At 42.1% G+C, this 27,595-nt stretch overlaps 1 protein-coding gene across 2 annotated transcripts; it reads right to left on the reverse strand.

The window, feature by feature from the left end:
- Positions 1-1,288: 1,288 nt before the first annotated feature.
- TERF2 (telomeric repeat binding factor 2) lies at positions 1,289-27,327 on the reverse strand. Of its 2 annotated transcripts, none has more exons than XM_066348141.1 (10): positions 26,909-27,327; positions 26,732-26,827; positions 24,930-25,060; positions 13,505-13,591; positions 11,731-11,877; positions 10,208-10,314; positions 8,001-8,390; positions 4,224-4,324; positions 2,857-2,897; positions 1,289-2,015 (listed from the first exon to the last, which is right to left on the reverse strand). In XM_066348141.1, the coding sequence occupies exons 1-10, from the start codon at positions 27,288-27,290 to the stop codon at positions 1,857-1,859; spliced, it is 1,641 nt and encodes a 546-aa protein (XP_066204238.1). In that variant the 5' UTR covers positions 27,291-27,327; the 3' UTR covers positions 1,289-1,856. The 2 variants fall into 2 exon arrangements, with proteins under 2 accessions (XP_066204238.1, XP_066204237.1); XM_066348140.1 differs by having other exon boundaries at positions 2,857-2,900.
- Positions 27,328-27,595: the final 268 nt, after the last annotated feature.

The following is a 27,595-nucleotide window of genomic DNA, read 5'->3' on the forward strand; positions in this document are numbered from 1 at the left end:
TCCAAGTGGTAATACTTTGAACTATCACAATCTACTAAGCAAAGAACAGTCTTCGTAATTGTGTTCAGTTCTAGAGGAGGCCCAATGATACCACAGCACTTGGGAGCAGCCGTGGCTCTGCAGCAGTCTCGCCAAGGTGGAGGGGGGCGAGACTGGGGTCGTTTCTCAGCATACAGTGGCACAGGCACCCCACCCGAGTCCCCCCACTGCCAGTTTTTACACTACTTCTGTTGTGAGCAGTGTACAGTATTAGATTCAGCAAAACTGTCAACAGTACCCGGGAAGTTTTATGGTTCTACAGAAGCTGCTGTAGGCTTTGTTGTTTGCACCCATTTCAGTAACACTGTAACAACACTGGAGTTATGTTAACAAATGTTAATAGACCTGTGCATTTTTCAAATTTGAGAAAGGCGGATTTGGATATTCTGCTTCCCTAAGTGCCTCACAGAGTCACTTCTCCTCAGGGAGTACCATCTTAATGAGGTGAGAGCTGAGGGAGAATCTTCTGGATCCAAATCCAATTTAGAGGAAGACCACACTGGCTGCAGTCAGATCAAGAGCAGGAGGCTGTGTTGAGAGATGATCAAGTTCTCTCTGTAGTTTCATTTGGGGTAACTGACAACAACAGTAGTACCAAACCCCAAAACGTAGTTAGCGGAATAAAGCTGTGCCAAGTTTTCAACTTGTAACCACATGATGAATTTTAAAACTTTAACATTTCTTTACATCTTTCACTCACTCAAAAAACGAGAAAGGGTTTGACAGTTTCCAAGGACTAGAATATCCAATACAATTTGATTGACATCGGCTTTTTAACAGTCAACATGGCTCAGCAAAATGTACCATTTTGCTACCTCCCTGTGTTTTCATACATGCTGTGCTGCTTAAATTTGAGAGAAGCAAAACTTTAATGAAGAATGCTACAAGTTACGGGCAGTAATTCTCAAATTTTAAAAAAATGATTAGAGAAAACACTTTACTGGACTTTTTAAAAATTTTTTGGCTAAAAAGGCAGTCTTTAAGGATGTCCAAGAGAGACAGCAAGCACAACACGGTACAAAAGGAGAAGGAAATGTTGAATTCTAGCGCAGGACACTAACACAGCACAATTAGGGAATCAAGTGGAAGCAACCATTTCACAAAGAATGGAATTAGGCATTTATATTCCTTTGATCAGGGTTTTTTTTTTAAGTTTTAAAAGTCCAGCATAAGGAAGGGAATTGGGAAGAGAGAATGGGGAGAGGGGCTAAATTTATCTACAATCACTAGAAAACACACTGGTTCAACCACAGCCCAGCAAATATAAGAGCAAATGCCAAGACTAGGTCTAGGTGTTGATGTCACAACAGGCTAAACAGTTTTTAAAGGGACCCTGATTTCACCAGGACTGGTCTCTCATCAGCCTGGGCTCATGACACGAAGTTTCTTCGCATTTGCGTCAGAAGGCCAAAGCTTTATCTGGAACAAGTTCACTCCAAATAATGCTCATGTTGCTGGTTTTAACAGGTCATAGAGTCATAAGCGCTCCTAACAGATTCCACCATTTCCTAGGAGAAGGTTCTACTGATTACCGGGATTTAAATTCAAGCAAACTACTGAAGAAGGGAATACTAATGATATTCTGGCACTGTACAAGCTATAGGCCTGTCATCTCTGCCAAGGACAGGAGTAGACTTGGCTTTGCGTTCCAGCTTCATGATCTCCAACAGTGATGAAGTGTAACTGGGACCACCCCCACGCTGGAGGAGGATGCCGAAAATTTTCATCCCAGCCCAGCTTCTGAAAGAAAGAGCAGACTATCGGGGCTATTATTAGGAACCATGCTCCTGTGAATTCTGTGGAAATGAAAGCTTGTTTCAGTTCACACCAAGTCTCTTCATGGTCCGCCAGCGATCTTTAATCATCACAGCTGTTCGGTTAACAAATGGGTAATTTTTAGAAATGACAGCCCAGTTTCCTTCCCCGAATTTCTGCACTCCAGCCTTGATCCACTCGCTTTCTTCCACAGTCCACTTCTGCAAGAGAAAACCAAAGGGTGTATCACAACCTGTCTCTCCACATATTCACATTTTCATACAGTGAAAAGGTAAACTCAAGAATCCTAGGAGAATAATCTGAACCAAAAAAGGTTTATATTTTTAAAACATGATACAGATGATAACACTGAATTTGGAGACTGAATAATTTTCAATGTCCTGCCATTTCATCTTCAACTAATCACTTCTGCATTCAAACTTCAAACATGTGTGCAGTTCATGGTCAGGAAAAGGTCAGATTTCTCTCCAACCAGATTTTTCTTCCAGAGGATAACTACAATAAGTCCTCACTTAACGTTATTATAGGTGCTGTGATTCTATGCAAAATGACATTTAACAAAACCAATTTTTTTTTTATTTATTCATTTTAGAGAAGAGAGGGAGAGAGAGAGAGAGAGAGAGAGAGAGAGAGAGAGAGAGGAGAGACAGAGAGAGAGAAGGGGGGAGGAGCTGGAAGCATCAACTCCAATATGTGCCTTGACCAGGCAAGCCCAGGGTTTCGAACCGGCGACCTCAGCATTTCCAGGTCGACGCTTTATCCACTGCGCCACCACGGGTCAGGCCAAAACCAATTTTATCATAGGCTAATTGATAGAAACAAGAGTTAAGTTTTTACAGCATCTATTCTAATCAACATTATAACAAAACGACAGTGAATGAAAGGACATTATTCGAGGACTTGCTTGGATCATCAAAAAAAAACCCAGTTTTTTTGCCAAGTGCATAGGTGAGTCTGTGTATGAGATGTGGGTGCTATCTGACCTCTGTTCTACCCACACAACCAGAAACAACCAAAAAAAAAAAAAGAATTTTAGGTTACCTGCTTTCTTGTTCCAATGGTTATACTCTCCTCATCCGGTGCTGCTAGAAAACATTAAAGCAGACTCATTTCAGAGTTCACCTTCCTCTGCACAAACCACCAGAAAAAGACACAGAATGTCCTCAAAGGGAAAGCTTGATTCAAATTTCACAAACTTTGAGAAAAGAAAGGACATCACTAAAAATAATTTGTTTTTTTCTCTTGTTTGCAAAATACCAATCATTTCAGCCTATGAAAATCTGTACAAAGCAAATACTTTACAAAACAGCATTCAATAAATGTTGGTTAAAGATGGATTTAGGACTCTTTAATAAAACATTTTTGAAAATTACTGAGGAACTGTGGTTATTTAAAACCCTAATATATGTACGTTTATACATATATTGTATCTGCTTTATAACCCCTTGCTATCCACCATTTTGAAATAGCAGTTTTACTGTTTTGTGCCAGAATTTTCAAATTCCTGATAATTTATGAAAGTAAATTAGGTTCCTTTCCTCAAACAAAAGAATGGGGTAATAACTACAGTGTCCCACAGAGAGACCATGTGAGATCTACTCAAGCTCCACCCTCTCACCAACAGGAGAGAGATCAGGCCTCAAAACATGGACCATGATAATTTTTTAAAGGGCCAGAGGGCTACAGGAGGCTATAAAGTATAAAAGACATGCCCTTTCAAGCCAATGAGAGCCAGTTAAAAAGCTGCAGGAAAAGGCAAAATTGCATAGGCATGAAACTCGCTAGCGTGTCTTCGTCAGCAGATGCCACTGTCCCAGCAGTACTTCCTCAACAATGGAGGAAGGTGGCTCAGGAGCAGATCATTTATTTTTAAATTATGAAGTATTTCAATCTATAATAGAAGCAGACTTCTAAAGCTAACAAATTTGCACTGTACTGGAAGTAGGTGTTTCCTAGAACTTTAATACCCTGTTTAAATATTTTGTGCCACTTTTACTGATTTTCTGTCACTTCCTCCATTTCCTGTGATCTTGATCTTGCCACTGAAACTACTTTTTAAAGACAAAACCCGGGGATTGGCAATGGATTACCAGTGCTTAAAATCACCAAAATGGAGGTTTAGCACTTAGATATTTCCATTAGAATATAAATATGTGGTAGGAGATTCTAAAACAAAAATGTAGGGAATGACCACTTCTAACAATACCAGGAATTTTCTCTAAATATCAAGTGCTGCTCTGACAGTCTCCATTGTTGAACAGGGAAGGACATAAAACTCACTCATGAGTCACAATGAAGAACTTGTTAAAACTTTTTCTAGTTTGGAGACAAGCATTTCTGGTACATTGAGGTGATAGTGAAACGCATCTTACACTTCAGCAAGTGTCAAGGACAATCTGCTAGCTTACCCTGAACCTCAAACAGTTCGTCCTCTTCCAACCACTTCTCTTTCTCTTCAGTCTCTTCCTTTTCAACCCCGTTAGAACGGTTCCACTTGCCTTTGGGTAATCTGAGGAGAGATCAATGAGAGGACAAGGTGTAAAACACATTCATCCTGGCCTCTCTAGTCTTTCTTGGCTCACTTGCAGCCCGTCTCTCCTTGTTCCACTGTGATCATATTCAAGGCCAGGTGTCCCCGTGTCATCTCCCAGGCTGAGGGACCACCCCTGAAACTCAGCACTGATGTATCACCTTCCCTCTCAAAGCATTTATTTTGAAGGCTGACTTTTTTGCAAATGAGTAATGGAAACAGTTTGTATAAGTAAGTGCATAGGCTTGAAACAATTCCTTGAGTTCCATGAGCTTTCTATGAAATTACCTAATGAAGTGGTTGTACTATTTACTCCTTTGTTTTGGAATTGTATCACGTCCCGCCAAATGTTATTTCTGAGAGTAACTGATTTGAGACAAAGGATGTTTTTCATTTTCAGGATATTAGCTGTGTTAATTACTGATTTTAACCTCTGGGTCTCTCATTTGCACCTGAATAGCTTCCTGCAAACAGTCTTTGCAAATCGGTGGTGACCTCCTGCTTCTCCTCTGGACATGGCATCTATTATGTATACAGATGTTTGGGTACTTCCTAATTCTGCTGTGGGCCCTCCTGACTGTGGTGGCTGTGCGCTTGCAGGCTAGTCAGGTCACTTCCTGGTGCTGGCGCTCCTCACTGGTGAACTCAATTTGATGAGCGGTGGTCTAGGGCCTGGCAAACTACAGCCTGTGGCTCCTGGGTTTTAACAGACCTCGAGCTTAGAATGAATCTTCCATTTTCAAAGGGTTGTAAGAGAACAAAAAGAATAGGCAACAGATACACGTGTCCACAAAGCCTAAAATGTTAACCTTTTGCTGGCCTTTTATAGTTTTGTGTGATCCCTTAAATTGCAAAAACCTACTAATTATTGAATTTGGTTAATGTCTAGTAAGGTTCACCCTAAGTGTCGTGGGGGATATAAAAATCTAGGAAGTTATGGCCCTGCTCTCCAGGTGCTCACCCTAACCCTGCCTTCCCCTCCTGTCCCCCCCCTTGGCTTCCCCCAGGTCCTGACTGCTCGCCTGGCAGCAGTGTCTAGTTATCCTCTGCTCTCTTAGCCCTCAGTGCCTATTCAGAAGTCCTCAGTACCTCATCAGACCTTCAGATTAGTTGGGTTAAAATTATTTGGGGCATAGTTAGAAGAGCAAGCATTTCCCTGCCCCTTCTAACTCAGTAGTCAGGAGCCAGGGAGAATGTCTTTTTTAAATGTTCCATAGGTAATTGTGATATAAGCCCAGTTTGAGAACCTCTGCCTGATAGAATACTGCAGGAACTCAAGTTCTGGCCCAATTACCCATCCGACTTTTCTGCCTTCACCTTCTCTGTGCACTGTATTCTCCTGCCATACAGACTACATCAGTGGTAGTCAACCTGGTCCCTACCGTCCACTAGTGGGCATTCCAGCTTTCATGGTGGGCAGCAGCGAAGCAACCAAAATATAAATAACCATAGTTTAACTATAGTAAGTTGTTTTATAAAGATTTATTCTGCCAAACTTAGCAAAAATCTGACATAAAGTACTTGGTAATTATTATTATATGCTTTAACTTGCTGTAACTCTGCTTTATAAATTTTATAAAGTAAAGTTACTTCCCTACTTTATAAATCACCATTACTGTGGAACCGGTGGGCAATTAGAAAATTTTACTACTAACAGAGATACAAAAGTGGGCGGTAGGTATAAAGATTGACTACCCCTGGACTACATGATATTTCTCGGAGCAGACCAGGCTTCCTCATGCTTTTATGTAAGGGGTTCCTGCTGCATAGGACCCCCAGCCCCCCATCGTATGATGACCTCTTATTCATCCTTTAAGGCCAGTTCAAGGTTTGTCCCCCCACCTCTGCTGAGCAGGCTCAGCTCTTCCCTGGAGCCCCCAGGGCCCCTCACACACCCTTCCTTTAAGCCCGGGGTCATGGGATCCTTTTTCTGTAAAGGGCCAGATAGGATCTTCAGCTTTACAGGGCTTGCTGTCTCTGTTGTAACCAATTCAACTCAATGTAGCATCAAAAGTAGCTACAGACATACAGCCAGACAATACATAAATGAAAGGGTTGGCTGTGTTCTAATAAAAGTTTATTTATAAAAACAGAGAGCAGGCAGATTGGGTTTAGGGGCCATAGTGTGTCAGCCTCTGCTGTAGAGTATCCAGTATATTCCATACCATTGAAACATGAGAGAGGTGGGTTCACAAATCCTTCCATTAATAAAACCACTGTAATCATGTACTCTATCCAGTTTCTCATCTGTTCATGGGGCCATGCCTACACTTCACAGGATTGCTGTAAGGAGTTAAGTATAAAACAAAAAAAAAAGTGTGTTGAGCTGCATCCGCCTCCCAGCTGTGGCTCACTCTCTTCCACATGCTCGCAGTTTTGCACATAGTGCAGACTAGTGCCTGAGTATGAGTCACCTATTAGATGCCACAGCCCCATCGGGCACCTAGCACATGCTGCCAGAGCACAGGTCCCCATACAGCTACAACAGAGAGCAATGGTAGAGATGGCAATGGCCTTAGGAGATCAGCGAGGAGCTCATTTACAGCAGGGTGACCAGAAAAGATTCATGGAGGCAGACTTTTTAAGACAGCCTGCTGCAAGTGGTCTGCAGACCAGGCCTGTGTCCAGACTAACCTGATTAAAAATCCCAAAGCCCGACTTGGCCACTTTTCAGCTGTGTCACTTTTAACACGAGTTACCATATTTTTTGCTCCATTAAGACGCACTTTTCCCTCCCAAAAGTGGAGGGGAAAATGCCCGTGCATCTTTTGGAGTGAAAAATACGGTATTTTATTAAATATTTTAACACACCATTTGGTTCAGAATTTTTTTTTCTCTTATTTTCCTCCCTAAAACCCTAGGTGTGTCTTATGGTCAGGTGCATCTTATGGAACAAAAAATTCGGTAATAATTTTTCTGAACTTTCCTCATCTATAAAATGGGACTAATGCTAGATCACTGAGGACTCTAGAGAATCAGTAATACAATACATGAATGTACGTGGCCCACAAAAAGTGGCTCTCTTCTCTTTGAAGTAGATGGTATTCTGATAAGCAATGATGGAGGGATAATGGTCCAACCGTGGGGAATGACAGGGAACAAGAGTAGGAGAAGAAACAAACACAGCATGTTCCAGAGAGAGCAAGCAGACCAGTTTGCCTGGAGGACAGAGCCACAAGAGGGCACAAAGGGTAGGAAAATCGAGAGCCAGGTCGGGTCATGATGGGCAAAAGGAAAGCATTCTAACTGCTGCTCCACGGGACCTAGCAGAATGGGAGATCAGTAAATATTTACTGAGTTTGCCAAGTCTCAAAAGCTCATAGAAGGTACAAAATCATAAGTATTCATAAATCTCTAATTAGTAATCAAGGTACTCAGAAGTCTGCTAACAGAGAAAGCAGCGATGAGTAGAAGGCTCTGAAACCCTTCCATCCTCACTCACGCCCTAGTGCAACGCCGGGAAGCCCATGTGTGGGGCTTCAGAACTGGCAGGGATGGCTATGTTGTCACTGCCCACTCCTGAGTCACACTCTAGCAGTCTGAGCAAGCCTTGGTGGTGAATAACTTAGTTGAAAGTTACTTCATTCACTGATGCAATACCAGGCCCAACCAGGACCACCAACCAGCCCCCAAACTCCTATAAAGGTCTTCATACTTGGGATTCTTCTCCCTGGGGAGGGGTTGGTTGAGAAAGGCCGGCTTGGATGGCGATGCTGGAATGACTTCCTGAGAGGGGTCGAGTCCTTGGCTCAGCTCAGTCCTCTGGCTGTCCTCCTCCAAAACCAATCTGCTTATTGTCATTCGCTTGCTCTTGGGCTGCAGTTCAGAGCCACCTTCTCCCTCAGCAGGGGCTGAACTTTCATTTTCATCTTTTCTCGGTCTCTTGTTTTTGAGGGCTGACGGTGGGGCTGCTTTATTAGGAAGTACCAGATCTTTCTGGTCCAGTTTTGAGAAGACTGCCTCAGAATCTTGTGAACCAGACAGAGTCGTGAAAGCTGCTTTCAGAGTCGTAATTCCAAAGGTGGTCGGAGTATTCCGTAGCTGCCTACAAATCAGGGAAACATGAAAAGATCAGTTTCACCATTGTTGATGCTCATCCAAACAGCCACAACTTTTTCAAGTATGAAGATTCATATCAGCAGAGGACTCGTCAAGTTGAGGACTTTTCATTTAAGAAAAATAAAAGGTTGCTTGAGACAACCTTTATTTATAAAAGCTTCCATTTAAGTAGAACTATGGAGTTTTAACACCAAATCAGAGTATACCAAAGGAACTAGGGCCAAGGATATTCCCTTTAGAGACCCCTTTAGCCTGTATGCAGTTAAACCCAATAGTCTGTATGGACTCAAGCAGTGTTTTCCATTATGTAAGAATTCTGCATAGTGGCTAACAAATACCAGTCCATCTGGACAACCTGCCGAGAATCCAGCAATTTCACCTTGAGGTCTAAGCTCTTCTTCCAATCTCCACAGAACAGAAGTGAACCACTGATCTCCATCCTGCCTATTTTCTCCTACAACACACTTGTGAATGGGGTCTTGAGAATTCTCAGAGTAAGAAGTGTGCCACACAGTCTTGAAACTGCCTTTTCAAATGAAGTTCACCTATCATTTGGAATAACTAGGATGCTTTAAGTAAAAACTGTCAGGACAGGGCAGACTGAGAGCCTGTAGGTCAAACCCAGCTGGCGTATGTCTTGTTGCCTAACCTATGCAAGTGTTTTCTTTTTAAACTGGATAACTGCCAACATTTATTTATTTTTTTATTTTTTTATTTTTTTTACAGAGACAGAGAGAGAGTCAGAGTGAGGGATAGACAGGGACAGACAGACAGGAACGGAGAGAGATGAGAAGCATCAATCATTAGTTTTTTGTTGCGCATTGTGACACCTTAGTTGTTCATTGATTGCTTTCTCATATGTGCCTTGACCATGGGCCTTCAGGAGACCAAGTAACCCCTTGCTCGAGCCAGCGACCTTGGGTCCAAGCTGGTGAATTTTTGCTCAAACCAGATGAGCCCACGCTCAAGCTGGAGACCTCAGGGTCTTGAACCTGCGCCACCACCTGGTGTCAGGCAATCATTAGTTTTTCGTTCATTGATTGCCCCTCATATATGCCTTGACCGTGGGCCTTCAGCAGACTGAGTAACCCCTTGCTAGAGCCAGCGACCTTGGGTTCAAACTGGTGAGCTTTTGCTCAAACCAGATGAGCCCATGGGGTCTCGAACCTGGGTCCTCTGCATCCCAGTCCAATGCTCTATCTACTGTGCCACCGCCTGGTCAGGCGATAACTGCCAACATTAAAAAATTGAGAAAGCTAAAAAAAACCCCAAAAACCAAAACTGGACATCTCACACAAAAATCGGAACTGAAGCTTGGGCATCTCTGGACAGTCTTGCAGCAACAAGTGCCCGAGGCTGAAGAGCATGCCCTGGTTCAGTCTCAGGCTCTCATTATCCTAGACCCACTTCGTTCCTTTACACTCCTTACCACGCCCCCAAGGCATCTCAACTTTTTACTCCTGCTTTCACAACTGGTCTTGGGAATCTGATTCACAAGTCTGAACACTGTCTTAAGAGATCACATTTCAACAAGGAAGTAGTGAGAGATATGAACAAGGCAAAGAGAGAGAAACAGGAGAAAAGAACCATTGAGGGAAAGCCAGACAGTAACTTCTGTCAGGGACCTGACATCCAGTCTTCAATACTGATTTTCTCACAATGCCTTGTAAGAGTAACCCAGTAATGTGGCAGGGGGTCCAATCACCAGGAGAGAGGAACTGAGCTTGCTCTAAGGAGGAGACTATATTTCCAACAGACCTCCCCAGTGTTGCACCCAAGATCACAAAAAGGCATCCCTCATACCTCACGGGTTCTCTGGGTGGCTTTTCCACAGGCTCTGGTGCTGGCTGTTTATTTTCCTTCACTGGTGTTGAGGCAGCAGACTCAGATTTCAAAGCCTTTTTGGCCATCTGAGGAAGGAAAGATGTTATCAGAAAGAAGCCACAAGGTTTCATTAATTCTCTGCTGTTCTAACTGTGAACATACTCAATATGCAAACATGTTCACCTACAAATTCAATCTAGACATAAACTAGAGGAGGACATAAAAAGGAACAAGAATGACCTCAAATTTCTTCTTTCCTTTTTCAAAAAATGGCTAGTTTCTATGCTAAAGGAGAACTCAGTTTGAGCAGTGCTCACCATATTGACATTGCAAAAAATTCTTTAATTGCGTGACTTTACTTCACATTTCCTCTCCCACCCTTCCAATCTCATCCTTAGTTTCTGAATCCCAAGTACACCTTTAGGGTCATATATAAAAGTCAGAAAAACTTTTTTCAAACTACTGATAACTAATGTTTATATTAAGTTTGTGTACACAATTTTTTATGACTGTATTTCCACAAATATGTTTTGCCTTTCAACAGCTCTTTGAAAATTCTTACTTATACTATATAAAGCTGAGTAGGCCAATCCTGCTCTAACTCCAGCTGCTCATCTGTCTCCCTCTGACTGAAGTTTTACATATTTCCAGTCAGTCTAGTGTATTCCATTTCAGATATGTGTATCTGTAACCACCGATGTCTGAAGAGCTGAGGGTTCTAGCCTCACAAACAGTGGCAGGTTACTTCCCAGTTACCTGGAATACAAAGGAAGGGCACCTAGGCCAGGCTCAAGTATCCTGACACTTGCTCCCTGATTATTCCAAACTACCTGCTTGACAATTTGAGATTTGCCAAATGACTGCTAGGATCAATGACACTATCCTAATAGAGGCCTTGCACATGTACTGTGAGGAGACCTATTTTCAACTCTTTCAAAATCCTAGTTTTAATAAAAATGCCTCAAACAGTTTTTCCTTAATCACAGTCCACCTTCTAGGACAGATCGGGTTCTAATTCTTCTACAAACTGTCTTGATCCTGTTTCCCTTCTTTATGCTTATCTCTTTGAGCCAATTAAAGAATGTCTTTATTGGGCCTCTCTTGCCTCATCATACTTGTAGTTATGCCTTCTTCCTGTTAACAACCCCACCATACCACATCTAATAAACCACTCCTCCTCCCAAATTAAACTAAAATTTCATCTCCTCTGGGAACCACCATTGTAAGATGAATGTTCTCCTGCTTTAACCACAACAGATTAATCACATGTAGAGGAGGTAAAAACGGGAGGTAAGGGAGACCAATTTGTTCCATTTGCCTCTGCCAGGAATCTCTGCTTCTGTATATTAAAGACATTTACTATACTTAAGGAAGATGGTACATATAATTCAAAGTCTTTTCCACACATTTACTCTTTCACTTCTAAAAAGAGCTGTCCATTTCTAACTGCCTGCACACCCTCAAGTCCGTATCCCGGTATGGGAGAGAAGGCCCAGGCCCACCGTGAGGAGGTAAGGCTCCGCATTATCCAGGTGGCTCTCCAGGAAGCGAAGCATCTTCTGCTGGAAGGTCTCGTAGGAAAAGTTCTGGATAACAGGGTGGGTGAAGTTCTTTTCACGGATAATGTTCAGGAGATCATTTCTCAGTTTCTACACAAAGGACCAATAATGGCGACATGAGAAAGGAGAACTTTAACAAAAATGCAATGATGATGAGTTGAGACAACACAATCAGAAATTTCACAACACTCTCAATGAAAACCACTGGTACACATAGGAAGGGAAGCCCGCCACAAAGAACAGGTCAAGAAATTATCAGTCAGCCACCATGGGTTACTATGCAGCTACAAAATAATCACAACCGTAGGATCTAAAGTGCCTTTAGGATAAAGAAGCTCTTCATGTGCTGTACAGAATGATCTCCAATATGCAGTAAGTGAAAGAAGCAATTTACAGAAATGTTCAAATTAGTGTGTAGAATGTGCTCACAGATGTCTATGGGAAGAATGAATATATGTCACACACACATGTACACTTATTTGCTTGATATACAGAATATCTCTGAAAAGATAAAAGCAAAAACTACTGGTTCCCTCTGAAGAAAGGAATGAAATGGCAGTCAGAAATAAGAGAATTTTCACTAAGCTTTTCTGTTGTACTTCTTTTTTTTTTTTTTTAAAGATTTTATTTATTAATTTTAGAGAGAGGAGAGAGAGAGAAGGGGGGAGGAGCAGGAAGCATCAACTCCCATATGTGCCTTCACAAGGCCAAGTCCAGGGTTTCGAACTGGCGACCTCAGCATTCCAGGTCAACACTTTATCCACTGCGCCACCACAGGTCAGGCCTCTTGTACTTCTTGAATTTTATATTATATACACGTTATCTTTTCAAAAACTAAAACGTAAAGGAAAAAAGATAGGGGATACCAAAAGAGCTTTTGACACTAGAAAATAGAGGAGTTAAGTCCTTATAAATGCAGATTCTCAAGTATGCGGAATCAGCATCTATGTAAGAAAGTTAGAAGTGTTATTAAAATTGGTACCTTCATACCTTGTGCTGATCACTTGCCACTCTGACAGAAACAGGCAAGAAAATGACATATAAATTTGTCTAATAAAAAAATAAATTTTTAAAAGCCAATCTTGATGTGTTATAAAATGGTACACTGGCAATCTATATAAATTTTTTAACCAGTGTCACCCCAATAAATTCAATTTAAAAAGAAAAAAGCCAATCTAACAGTAAGTTATCCTGGATGTAAAAGACAACATGCTAAAGGTGCTGAATATTTAAAGATGAATATTTAGATAACATTCCCAACCAAGAACCTGTTTTTCCTGTTTTCTCACAAAAAAACAATGAAATGGATTTAAGTTGGGTTTTTTTGATAGCGAGAGGGACAGATGGTGACAAACAGAAAGAGAGAGAGATGAGAAGCATCAATTCTTCGTTGCAGCTCCTTAGTTGTTCAGTGATTGCTTTCTCATCTATGCCTTGAGCAGGGGGCTACAGCAGAGCAGGTGACCCCTTGCTCAAGCCAGTGACCTTTAGGCTCAAGCCAGCGACCATGGGGTCATGTCTATGATCCCACACTCAAGCCAACGACCCCTTGCTCAAGCTGGTGAGCCCACGCTCAAGCCAGAAGAGTCCGCATTCAAGCCGGCAACCTCAGGGTTTTGAACCTGGGTCCTCCGCATCCCAGTCTGCCTCTCTATCCACTGTGCCACCGACTGATCAGGCATTGATTTAAGTCTTAAAAGCAGAATATCAAATTTACCTGAGTTGTGGGGTCCTTAGACATATGTTTCTTCAAAATTTTTGAAGCCTTTTCAAATTCTTTATTTTTGATACAAATAATGACAGCCTACAAAAAGGGGGAAAATCTTTTAACTGTTGTAATGACAGGTATAGAATATCAAGTATCAAAATAAGCTCTACCAAAAAGTAAAACCAAGTCTTATATACCCAAGAACTTTTCCACCTTCTGTCAAATTCCTGTGCTTAAAAACTAACAATTATTGTTCAAGCATTATAAACAACTGTAAGCTCTCTTCCATTGTATGGGGTGGTAGATTTTCAGCATTACATTGTTTTGTGTGTGTGTGTTTGTGTGTGTTTTACGATGGCTGATATGGCAAACTCTGATCCCCCAGGTAACAGACCACTTACCCAATTTGAATAGGGCCTTCTAAGGAAAGGCAAAATGGACACAAGTCATTCCAGGTCCCCAGAACAGTTGGTTCTGTTCTTTTTAGATGCAAAAGCTTTGATGTAATGAGGGGAAAGAGGTGAGGATATATTGTGAAAAAAATTAAAAAGCAATTTGCTGATTCTAGCTTTGCTAGTTCATCCAGGAAAGGAGGAAAGGCTGAGGCCAGTTCTGGAGGAGAACGCACACTGCTGGCAACTGCAGTTCAAGCGTGCAGGGAATGACTGAGATCAACCCGGCTCATCCACAGGCAGCAACAAAAGGGACAGATTTCTAGATAGGATGAGGTCTCATCACCCACATGGAAAGAGGCCAGTAAAAAAAAAAAGAAACAAAACAAAAACGACCCCAAAGAGGGAAATAAACAGTCATTGAAAATTAAAAGGGATATTTTAAAAACATGCACACTTTCTTAAAAATTAATTAGAAAGGCCAGGGGAAAACTGGAAGCATTTGGAGTTATCTAGCAGGACAAAACAGCTATCTTAGATCCTGTCTCAAGAGAGGTATCAGACACACTGTCCCAGTAGAACCCAAGCTCTATGTAGATCAGGCATCCCTGATTCGACTTCCCCGTGCAGTGGGACACTCCTGCTTATCAGCAGGGCTGGCAGCCTCGTGACTACTCTTGAGGGGCTATGAGGATGCTACTTACCGGTGCTGACACTAACTGCCACCGGAGGAAAGACACAACTGACACACAAGTTAGTTGCAGGAATCACACAGGCAGTTTATTACTCACAAATCCTTTTGGTGTGCCTGGGTACAGCTTAAGGGGGCCTGGTCAGCATGCTCCTCTCGGCTGTCTTTGGTAAAAGTGGCGTGGAAATAGTCCACATCAACGTTGGAGTCTGGTCAACTACCGGAGCAGGGGAGCCCTTAGCTTTAGTACCTTTTCTGGCCAAAACCTTCTAACAGGTGTCAATCTATAGGATTATCACCTCAAACCACCTTTTTGGGAGTTCCTCACAGGGAGCCCTTTTTATGTTAATCTACTGAAATGTTACATCAAGCCACTTTTAAGGTGTTCCTAGGGGAGGTTCTTGTTTATGTTAACTTACAGAGTTATGACATCAGGCCACTTCTTTTCTACGTATAACTTCACACACACACTAACTGGGCCCTGCTGGAAAGTCAGTCTGTTTATCACATCTGCACACACTATATTAATTCCTATCCAGGCGGCATAACTTTATTTAATGTCCTTAATTGATTTTAATATTATCTTAAATACTTTTATATGTCTTCCATGTTTTTCTATATTTCTACATATTTAATTACTATAACATATTACTACAACACATACCTCACATACAAAACGAAGGAAAATTGGTTCATAGTTTCAATCTTCCCAGGGAAGAATGTTAAGAAGAAATAGACCAAGAGTAGGAGGAACAGCAAGGAATTCAGAATGTATTACCTCTGGTGATTGTGTCACCATGCTGAGCACAGTCCTACAGGGCAAAGGAAACATCCAAATGCTCCTGAATGCATAAGCCTAAATTCTTGCTGCTCACGGAAGGTACCAAGTCTTCTAATTTTATTCAAGTGATCATATTCCTTTTACATCATTTTTTAAAAATTATTTTTATTTATTTATTCATTTTAGAGATGAGAGACAGAAAGAGAGAGAGAGAAAGGGGGGGGAGGAGCAGGAAGCATCAACTCCCATATGTGCCTTGACCAGGCAAGCCCAGGGTTTTTTTTTTTTGGGTTTTTTTTTTTAATTTTTTTTATTTATTTATTCATTTTAGAGAGGATAGGGAGAGAGAGAGAGAGAGAGAGAGAGAGAGAGAGAGAGAAGGGGGGAGGAGCTGGAAGCATCAACTCCCATATGTGCCTTGACCAGGCAAGCCCAGGGTTTCGAACCGGCGACCTCAGCATTTCCAGGTCGACGCTTTATCCACTGCGCCACCACAGGTCAGGCCAAGCCCAGGGTTTTGAACCAGCGACCTCAGCTTTCCAGGTCGATGCTTTATCCACTGCACCACCACCAGTTGGGCTTTTACATCATTTTCAGCAGAAAAACTACACTTACTTTTTTTCCTTTTTCTTTTTTTTTTACAGAGACAGAGAAAGAGTCAGAGAGAGGGATAGATAGAACAGACAGACAGGAACAGAGAGAGATGAGAAGCATCAATCATCAGTTATTCGTTGCGACACCTTAGTTGTTCATTGATTGCTTTCTCATATGTGCCTTGACTGCGGGCCTTCAGCAGACGAGTAACCCCTTGCTCAAGCCAGCGACCTTGGGTCCAAGCTGGTGAGCCTTGCTCAAACCAGATGAGCCTATGCTCAAGCTGGCAACCTCAGAGTCTCAAACCTGGATCCTCTGCATCCTAGTCTGACGCTCTATCCACTGTGCCACCGCCTGGTCAGGCTATACTTACTTTCTTGAATACAAAGGTTTTACTTTTTATAAACGAGTTAGGTCCTACAGTATTTTTGTTTTATTTATCTTGCATACAGTAAAATTTTTGTTGGTGCACTGTTGAGTTTTTAACACATTTTCCCCCTTGTAACCAACCCAATGAGGGTACAAAAACCAGTTACGAAAACCTCCCTTGTGCCTGACCAGTGGACTACAGTAGAGTATCAACCTGAAACACTGAGGTCCCAGTTCGAAGCCCCAAGGTAGCCCTTGAGCACAGGATCATTGGCTTGCGCACAGGATCACTGAAATAAACAGTCCCAAGGTGGCTGGCTTGAGCAAGGGGTCAGTGGCTCGGCTTGAGCCCCTGGTCAAGGCACATATGAGAAGCAATCAATGAACAACTAAAGTGAAGTGACTGCAAGTTGATGCTTCTCATCTCTCCTCCCTGCCACCCTTGCAAGTCAAAACAAACAAAACCTACCCTATCTCCCACCCCTAATCTCTTTAAGAATGTTATATAGATTTACATAGTACATAGCACTTATTTTTTAATTTTTTCTTGATTTTTAGAAAGAGAGAGGGAACAGCAATGGGAAGCATCAACTCATAGTAGCTGCTTCCCATATGTACCTTGACCAGGCAAGCCCAGGGTTTTGAACCAGCGACCTCAGCATTCCAGGTCGAGGCTCTATACCAGGGGTCCCCCAACTGCAGCCCCCGAGGCCATTTATCCGGCCCCTGCCGCACTTCCGGAAGGGGCACCTCTTTCATTGATGGTCAGTGAGAGGAGCACAGGATGCATCTACATTCTGTGCTCCTGTGTTCCTGGAGTACTGTATGTGGCGGCACTGCAAAGCGCGGTGTTGCTCACTACAGTACTACTTCCGGTGACATGGGACGCACGTGTCACGGCTCTGGAAGCGCGTCATATCACTTGTTACGGCTAGCAGTGACAAATATGGAACAAGACATTGACCATCTCATTAGCCAAAAGCAGGCCCATAGTTCCCATTGAAATACTGGTCAGTTTGTTGATTTAAATTTACTTATTCTTTATTTTAAATATTGTATTTGTTCCCGTTTTGTTTTTTTACTTTAAAATAAGATATGTGCAGTGTGCATAGGGATTTGTTCATAGTTTTTTTTAATAGTCTGGCCCTCCAACGGTCTGAGGGACAGTGAACTGGCCTCCTGTGTAAAAAGTTTGGGGACCCCTGCTCTATACACTACACCACCTCAGGTCATGCCATAGCACTTATTTCTTAACAGACTGGCTTCCTTCCCTCAGTATGAATGTCTTTTATTGTTGAGCAGTATATCCATTATATAGATCTACAGTAGTTTGTTTATCCATTTGCCTATTGAAGGACATTTGGGTTGTCTGTAATTTTCGGTGATTAGAGATATGAAAACATTCCTGTACAGATTTTAGTGTGAACATAACTTCATTTCTCTAACATAAATGCCCAGGAGTGGGATTGCTTTGTCACATGGAAAACGTATGTTTAACTTCATAAGAAATGGCCAAACTGCTTTCCTGAGTGGTTATACCATTTTTCATTTCCATCTGTAATGTATGAAAATTCCAGCTGCTCCACATCTTCACTAGCACTTGTATTTTTTCAAGGTTAGCCACTCTTTTTTTTTTTTTTTTTTTTTTTACAGAGATAGAGAGAGTCAGAGAGAAGGATAGATAGGGACAGACAGACAGGAATGGACAGAGATGAGAAGCATCAATCATCAGTTTTTTGTTGCGACACCTTAGTTGTTCATTGATTGCTTTCTCATATGCGCCTTGACTGTGGGCCTTCAGCAGAAGGAGTAACCCTCTGCTAGAGCCATTTGCTCAAGCTAGATGAGCCTATGCTCAAGCTGGCGACCTCGGGGTCTCGAACCTGGGTCCTTCCGCATCCCAGTTCGATGCTCTATCAACTGCGCCACCACCTGGTCAGGCAAGGTTAGCCACTCTTATAGGGATGTTCTGGTGTTCACTGTGGTCACTCTTATAGGGATGTTCTGGTGTTCACTGTGGCTGTACTTTGTATTTCCCTATTGACTGATGTTGAACATCTTTTCATGTGCTTCTTTACCATCTGAATATTCTCTTTGGTGAGTCTTTTGCCCACTATTAAAATAGGGCTGTTTCTTTTATTTTGAGAACTCTTTATATTTTTTTAATACAAATTCTATGTCAGATATTTTGCAAGTATTTTCTCCCAGTCTTATCTTGTCTTTTCTTCCTCAACAGTTATTTTTTCAGAATACAAGTTTTAAATTTTGAAGGAGCCCAGTTTGTCATTTTTCCTTTTAAGTCATATCTAAGAACTTTTTGCCTAAGTCCAGGACCTGAAGATTATGATTTTGAATGACTTTCTTATGAGTTTTTGGTCAAGGTTAATTTTTTACATGTGGATATTCAATTACTTCAGTGCTGTTTGTTGAAGACTGTCCTCTTGCCATTGATTTGCCTTCAGGTTGTCAAAAATCAATTAGTCATATTTGTGTGGATCTATATCTGGACTCTCCTGTTTCACACTAATCTACATGTCTATAATCATGAATACTATAGCTTTACAGTAATTCTTAAAATTGGATAGTGAGTTCTCCAACTTTTTCTTCTACAAAACTGTTTTATTTTAGTTCCTCTGCCCTAACATATTATTATAGAATCAGTCTATATCTACAGAAAATCCTACTGTGATTGTTATTGGAATTATATTAAACCTATAGGTCACCTGGAGAAAAATGACATTTTAACTATATACTATAAAGTTTCCCAATCCATGAACATGGTATGCCTTCCCATTTAATAGGTCCTTATTTCTTTCTTCAGCATTTTGTATTTTCTTTCCTTTTTTTGAGCTACAGTAGTCCCCTCGTTACCCAATTTTGCTTGCTGCAGTTTCAGTTATACATGGTCAACTGAGGTTCACAAATATTAAATGGAAAATTACAAAAATAAACAATTCATGTTTTCTTCTTTTTTTTTTTTTGTATTTTTCTGAAGTTGGAAACGGGGAGGCAGTCAGACAGACTCCCACATGCGCCTGACCGGGATCCACCCAGCATGCCCACCAGGGGGCAATGCTCTGCCCATCTGGGGCGTTGCTCTGTTGCAACCAGGACCATTCTAGCGCCTGAGGCAGAGGCCACGGAGCCATCCTCAGCACCTGGGTCAACTTTGCTCCAATGGAGCCTTGGCTGCGGGAGGGGAAGAGAGAAACAGAGAGGAAGGAGAGGGGGAGGGGTGGAGAAGCAGATGGGTGCTTCTCCTGTGTGCCCTGGCCGGGAATCAAACCTGGGACTCCTGCATGCCAGGCCAATACTCTACCACTGAGCCAACCGGCCAGGGCCTAACAATTCATGTTTTAAATTGCACATTGCTCTGAGTAGTATGCTGACATCTCAGGCCACCCTGCTTCATCCCACCTGGGACATGAATCATCCCTTTGTCCAGCGTATCCCTGTTGTACACACTACCCGCCTAGTCACTTAGTGCTGTCTTGGTTATCAGACTGATGGTCACAGTATCACAATGCTTGCATTCAGGTAATCCTTATTTAATAATGGTCCTAAAACATAGTAGTGATGTTGGTATATTTAGGATATTCCAAAGAAAGGCCATCAGTGTATACATGTATTAGAAAAAAACACAGCATATACAGGATTTGGTACTATCTGGGGTTTCAGGCATCTACTGGGGGTCTTGGAACGAATCCCCTGCAGATAAGGGGAGACTGTTATACTGTAAATGGCACTATTTTGGTAATTTCATTTCAAATTCTTTACTGCTAGTATGTGGAAATTGCCTAAGGTTGAGTTTTGTCAAATGCATTTAGGCATCAAATGATATGAACACATGTTTTTTTCTTCTTTAGATTAATAGGGTGGATAACATTGATTGATTTTCAAGTACTGAAACAGCTTTGCATTTCTGGGTTTGAGTTTCCCCACAGTGCCACACACTAACTGCATAGGTATCCAGGGCAAAACAGCAGGATGTGCAGTGAAAGAAGCAGTGGAATTTGCTCCAAGTTCTGGGGATCACAGCTCTAGTGCTAAAGAGAAAAGAGGCTCTCTTTCTTCAGTTTTAGGTGCGAGCCCTGCTGCCACCACTGTAGTCTGCCTGGGTGCTGGGGCAGAAAGAAGGGAGAAAACAAAAACAAAACAAAATTTGAATTTCTCCCACCCATTCTGACCCTTAGATTTCTTTCTGTTCATGCCTGGAATGCACTGGTAGGTTCAGGAGCCTCCAAGTCCAGGCTGGAAGATACTGGAGATGGAAGAAATGGTAATTTGGTAGACTTCCAGATTCTGGTGTTCTTCCTCACCTGCTCACTAACTACCATTTACACTTCTCAGTCCTCAGCTGTTCCGCACGTCCGTGCAGCACTTAAGTCTTGCAGCGTTAAGGGAAACCCATCCCAAAACTGGAACACAGGTCCTACTGTATTTAATTTGTTAAACAAGAAAGGAAACGTGAATACTTTCAAAATCTAAGTGTCTGCCTCCAAAGTTTGTACTGTGAGCTTATCTTTAAAACGAAGTATTAATTTCCTGTGTAGGTTTCTTTTTAAAAAGATGAACCATTGCTTTTTCACTTGAGTGCTCCGAAATAATTGTGTAATTTCTTCTCTTTGTGTTAAGGTTACTAGGATGGGGGTGTGGGAAGCAATAGCAATGGTTTCTTGTTAACTTAAACACAAAGGATATTTTAAGCGCTGATTTTCAGTAGAGGTGAGATAGGTTTATGTTTGGAAGAAAAGACAGAAAACGCACAGGAAGAAACAACCAAACTCACAGAAGTGAAGAAAGGCTAAAGAAGCAAACGCAGAGAGAAACCAGGCTGTTACGGGAAGCAAGAATGCTCAAAGCCCCGACAAAGCTTGTGTTTCAGGAATTCAAGTTCCAGAAGAGTGTGTCTGATGCACCAGCCCCCCCAAATGGGGTAAAGCACCAAAAGAAAGCCAAGGAGCTGTTATCAGGGTTCGGGGGACAATGCTGCATAGCCAAAAGCAACAAATGCTTCCCCAAGAACATGTCATACATGTTATTCTCTCCCGTTTTTGACAGAAATCTTAACTGAGGAATGTCTCTTTTAGTTATGAGAGAAAATCAACGTAGTCTCAATATCATTCACGGCCTACAGAAGCAGTTCTCAAATTTTTTGGTCTTGATATTCTTCTAGACTCTTATATGGGTTATATGTCAATAATCACTGTATTAGAAATATAAAACTGAGGAAATTTAAAGACATTTATTGATTTATTAAAAAATAAGTTAACTCATTACAGACTAACAAATATATTTATGAAAATTACTATATTTTCTAAGAAGTTTAATGAAAAGAGTGACATTGATTTACTTTTTTATGTGTGTTAGAGAGGGAAAGAGAGCCAGACAGACAGACAGGAACCAGGGACAGACAGGCAGGAAGGGAGAGAGATGAGAAGCATCAACTCCTAGTTGCGGCATCTTAGTTGTTCATTTATTGCTTTCTCATATGTGCCTTGACCAGAGGGCTCCAGCTGAGACAGCAACCTTGGGCTCAAGCCAGCAACCACGGGGTCCATGCCTATGATCCCACACTCAAGCCAGTGACCCCTCACTCAAGCTGGTGAGTTAGTCAAGCCAGACGAGCCCACCCTCAAGCAGGCAACTGCTGGGTTTCAAACCTGGGTCCCCAGTGTCCCAGGCCAATGCTCTATCCACTGCTCCACTACCTGATCAGGTTGATTTACCGTACATTTTTACAAATCTCTTTAACATTGATTTTAACAGAGGAAAGATGGATTCTTATATCTAGTCCTGAATTCATTTGCTTGTTTTGGTTGAAGTAGTTAAAAGAAAAAATCTGGCCTCACACATATATGGAGTTGGAAAAGGGAGAAATATTTTAGTATTTTTTTCAGAAATAATAATTTCTTTCGGAAATTATGGCTATACTTCAACTCTACACCAAACTTTGGCAAGTGAATGTTTCATCATGTTATGTTAAAATATGTACTTTAAATGGATCTTTTACAAATGATTTTGCAATATAATGTATTGATCATTCAGAAAATATTGGTTCATCAAATTATGCAGATCTTCCAAATATTGACACATTCATGAATATTTTTAAAGTCACAGTTGTTGATACCACTATCAATCTTATCAGAAAAGACGAAGAGTTGGGAAGCTATCAAGTACATGAATACAACTTTTCAAAACTCTAATTTTCACTTGAAAGCTTGAATTTTTTCATTGGCAACCAACACTGTCAATTATTTCCTTGGAAGAGACAGGTTCACTTTGTTCTTTTTAAAAAAAATCATTGCTTATTACCCAAAGCTGAAGAACCAAAAGTGGTCAGTTCTTTCAAGTAAAAATGGTGTTCCATTAAAAAAGTGGCTATGTCGGCATGCAACTCAGTCACACAAATGCTATTCCTGAAGACAGCCATCATGTCAACAGCAGGAACGCTTAGGCAGACTTCCTATTTTGTCACACAAAATAGTGAAAAGATGTTTGTTCAAGGATCTAGACTGAATAAAATTAATACTTTTTACTGCTTCCTCAAAGACATCCTTAATTGAAACCAGCTTTTTTTTTTTTTTTTTTTTTAAATTTAGCGAGAGACAGACAGGAAGGGAGAGAGATGAGAAGCATCAACTTGTAGTTGCAGCACCTTAATTGTTCACTGATTGCTTCTCTTACGTGCCTTGACTGGGCAGCTCCAGCCGAGCCAGTGACCCTGCGCTGCGCTCAAGCCAGTGACCCCGCGCTCAAGCTGGTAAGCCTGCACTCAAGCTGGCGACCACGGGGTTTCAAACCTGGGACTTCAGCATCCCATGTCAATGCTTTATCCACTGCGCCACCACCAATCAGACGATATGTGAGTAAGCACGGAAACAGATCTTTCAGCCCTAGTTGAATCTTGAGATGACTTCAACCCTAGTAGCCAGCTTGACTATAATTCCCTGGGAGACTTCGAGCCAGAAATACTCAGCTAAACGACAACCACATTCCTGACTCTTGGAAGCTGATAAAATATTTAATGTTTTAAGCTGCTAATGTTTGGGGTAATTTGCTAAATAGCAGTAATAGTAATAGAGTAAGTAAAACAAGAGATCTTGTAACTGGTGGAAAATGGAAAAGCAGAAGGGAAGTCAACATAAGAAAATAGTTAACTATTTTAAGGAAATTTAGATTTTACAAATAGATTTTTCCTAATGAAGCTCCTAAACAAAGGATTTACAAACTTAAATAAAATAAATATACATCTAAAAGATGAAAGCCCACAAAGATTCTCGAGGAGATAAATCTATAGGCTCAAGTTGGTGAGCCCATGCTCAAGCCGGTGAGCCTACACTCAAGCTGGCAACCTGGGGTTTTTGAACCTGGGACCTCAGCATCCCAGGCCCACACTCTTATCCACTGCGTTACCACCTGGTCAGGCTGCAGGAGATACATTTATGAATCAGCTAGCAACTTAATAGCATTAACATGAATTACTCTGAACTGGTGCCTTTTCCTATTCAAAAGCTATTCTGAAAGAAGGCATGGATTTCTCCTCCCTTGCTACTGTCTTTTCTGGCATTTTCTCTCCAGCACGAACCTGATTTAGCTATACTAAAATTCTGTTCTTGGAACTGGAACTACCTAAATAAGCATTCTTTGAAAGATCAAAAGTAGTTCCTGCCAAGGTCCTTAACTGAATAAGTATCTGCGCCTCACACATACCAGTTGTTTTTTAACAAGGGTACCAGAGTACTCAGCACACAGTCAGGGACAAGAAAGTCTTCATTACTAAGCAAGGCTTTATCCTCAGCAGCCCCCCACTATCCCATCCTTTTAGGGGCGCTCTTTTTTTTTCTTACCAGTTTCCTTACTTTCCATCATCAAAACAATGCTGAGCTATTTGTTCCTCAGTCACCACCTCTGAATCTGCGTCCACTTCCCTGGCCTTTGTTACTGCAGAACAAAAGGCTTTTTCTGACTGGTTCCCATGGCTACCTCCATGCTTTAGACAAAAGCAAGTTCTACTTGAAGCTACCTGAGCCACGACAGTCTACAGTCCTCAATTCCTAGACACTCGCTAGCCTTTTCTTGTCACGAACACTTACCTGTGCCAGCCTTCTACCATTACTGTTTTTCTAACTGGCTGATGATCACACAGCACCTCTGAAATTGTCTCTTCAAAGGGAATCTTCCCTTAGCCTCTCTTTCTGCAGACAACTGCATGAAATAGCTCCAAGTCTCACAGTCTCCTTGGTTTATCATAAACAAGGGTGACAAAACCAGGTACTTCGAGCTCTTCCACAGTTCTGCTAAATGATGTATAATAACCTCCAGTCTTCAGTGCCAACTCATTTCCTGTGTACGGTGGCCCCTCCTGCCAGGGCCATGAGGAAGACCATCTAAATCACAAAAGCTGAGCACCTACCATTAATGGTTCCTTCCAAGTCTGGGCTGAGAAGGGGTCCCCTGAAGAGATACTATCTATGTGTATGTTCATGTGTTTGAGTGCTCACTTGCTCTCCACCATTTTTCCTCTACCCCACACAAAAAGATAAACATTATACCCTCAAAGATCTCTGACTTTTGTTAAAAGAAAGAAGAAAAATAGAGTCTTACAGCTTCCTTGACCAATTTTCTACTGGATTCCACCACTGCCTCTGTCAGGGTAAATTCAGTTTTAATTATCTCCAGCACATTGATAGCTGATTCCAGGGGTGTGAGCTCAGCCTCCATATCAAAGGAACAGTCTAGGACAAAAAGCACAGTTTTCATTCTAAGCGATTTTCTACAGAGCAGAAAGGTTATGTCCAAAAATACATGTATTTATGAAAAGAAACATGCAAATATAGTAAGATTTGCAGTTAATTGCTGTCTTACTCTTTACAGGCTTACAAGCATGTTAAGTGTCCAAATTCAAATCAGTACATTTGAAATGACTTAATTTTCAAGACAGGAAAAAGTATTTTTAACATGCATTTGCATCTCAAATTTCAGAATACACACATCTTCCTCAGATACAAGCAGCAAGAAACTGTAGACTGTTTTTGCAAAACAGCCGTCAAGTTCAATTCAGTAAAAATGTGCTCCTACTCTGAAAAGCACTCTACAATGAGGGGAAAGATGGGGCCATCTTAACTGACTTCAGATAATAGCAATGTTGTGGCGAGCAAGAAACAGGTGGGAGGAAATAAAAAAAACAAAAAACAAAACACAGAAAAGCAGGCAAGAGAATCTCAACTGGAGAAAACTAGAGCCACAGCATATTCATCCTAGAATAAGGTGACCAACTTTTTTACAATGAAAAGGACAAAAATAAATTGGAGAAAACTATCATAAATAAAAGAAACATTTTATTCATTACAATAATAATATACTATAATATAAATGCGTCATAAAGATAATATTTTATATTGCAATTATGCTTACATGCCTGTTAATTTTTAATAATAATTGTAAAAAAAAAGGACTCATTTAGATTAAAATACGTCACATCACATGCAATGGATTGACTCTGCATCGATCGAATACGGACATTTACAGATTAGTCTTCCAATATCAAAAAGGAGGACATGTAGGAGGACACTTTTCGAGGGAGGCTGGAACTTACAGAAGAAGGACTGTCCTCCCTAAAGGAGGACGATTGGTCACCTTATGAAGGAAAAAGACCACTGTAATCCAAACACAGGAGCGCACCTTAATCCCGAATCCTTCAGTTAAGGATGGAAATTTGGTAATACAGTGTATGGCCAGTAGCCACGGCCACCATCAGAGCCGCCTGGCCAACGCAGCTTTCCCTTTAATTCAGACAGACTGTAATGAATCAATGGAGCCTAGAACTGGTGGGCTATCCTTATTCCTGCTCGCAACCAGCGGGCGAGAAAATACACACAGCGGGAAAACACTTCCCTTTCCATTCAGGGCTCCCAAAGCCACGGACTTTCTCTGGTTTTTGCTAGAATCAAAGGCCTCACCAGCCTCACTCAGTCCCCTCTGCAATGCTGATGGCAGGAACTGAGCAAGAGAGCCCCCCGTCTGCTTTATTTTATAGTGTAGAAATTAAAGCCTTTAAGCCCATATACAAATAAAGAAGTCTCTGATGCAGCTACTGTCTGAGGCATAAATGGGATTCCTCATAAGAGTGCACACCCCCCATCATGCAACAGTCAAGAGTGTGGGGGAAAAGGTTAGTTTTGAGAAGATCTTAGTATTAGAAGTTTAAAAGATCTTAGTATTAAAAAGGTGGGAAAGGCTTATCTTAAAACTAAGCCTTAAGGCTATAAGGACTTTGCCAGCTTACAGCCTGTCCCTCACACCCAATGCAAAGTATGAGCGAGCAAACATATACATCATATTTACAAACTTATTTGACCAACACAGAGCAACACTAAACCCAGATTAGAACACAAATACAGCCATACCTAAATTTTCCCCTTCTTCAATGCGCGATAGACACTGCATAACCCGCAGCAGCCGGGACACGGTATGCTCCTTCCCCAAGGGCCTGACAAGCAAAGCTGGGAAGGAAGACATCGTTGGTTCCGCGACCCGCCCCCTTCCCAGACGCCCCAGCCTCCTTCTCCTGGCCCGGCTCTCACCCTGCATGATGTCCCGGATCTGCCTGAAGTCCCCGTACCGGCTACTTCGAAAGGCCCGCAGCGCCTCGTAGAAGTAGAACTTGAGCACCCAGCAGTTGACAGCCTCCTCCAACCGCCGTGCCTCCCCCGCACCCCGCCCCGCGCCGCCCCCCAGCCCCTGGTCGTGCCGCCCACGCCGAGCCCGCCCGCTGCTGCGGGACGCCTCTCGGCTTGCAGCCCGCCCGCTGCCATCGCTGCTTCCATCTCCTCCCGCCATCGCGTCCGTTCGCCGTGCACCCTCCCCGCCCTCCCGACTGGGCCTCTTCCTCGACTGTGACGCCGCGGAATCACGCACGACGTTCGGGCCGGAAGCGGGGCCCACCGTCCCGGCTCCCGCGGCCATGATCCAGACAGCGTTCCGAGCAGCCCGCGGGCTTCTGGGTGGGAAAGATCTCTAGGGCCCCGGTCCCCTCTCGGCCCCCGTAATGCGGTGTATGCAAGCCGCAATGCCTACTGGGATTTGAAGTCCACGATGCCCATATATATATTATATATATATAAATCAACCATAATATATATATATATATAAATCAACCGGTGTTTGCAGTCGAGTGTTCACTTTGCTCCGGCATTATAGAACATTGCACTAGAGATGCGGATGTATGTATAAAATATTGAAAAGTGCCTGACCAGGCGGTGGCGCCATGG

Source organism: Saccopteryx leptura, chromosome 9, assembly GCF_036850995.1.
Source record: "Saccopteryx leptura isolate mSacLep1 chromosome 9, mSacLep1_pri_phased_curated, whole genome shotgun sequence".
Lineage (NCBI taxonomy): Eukaryota > Metazoa > Chordata > Mammalia > Chiroptera > Emballonuridae > Saccopteryx > Saccopteryx leptura.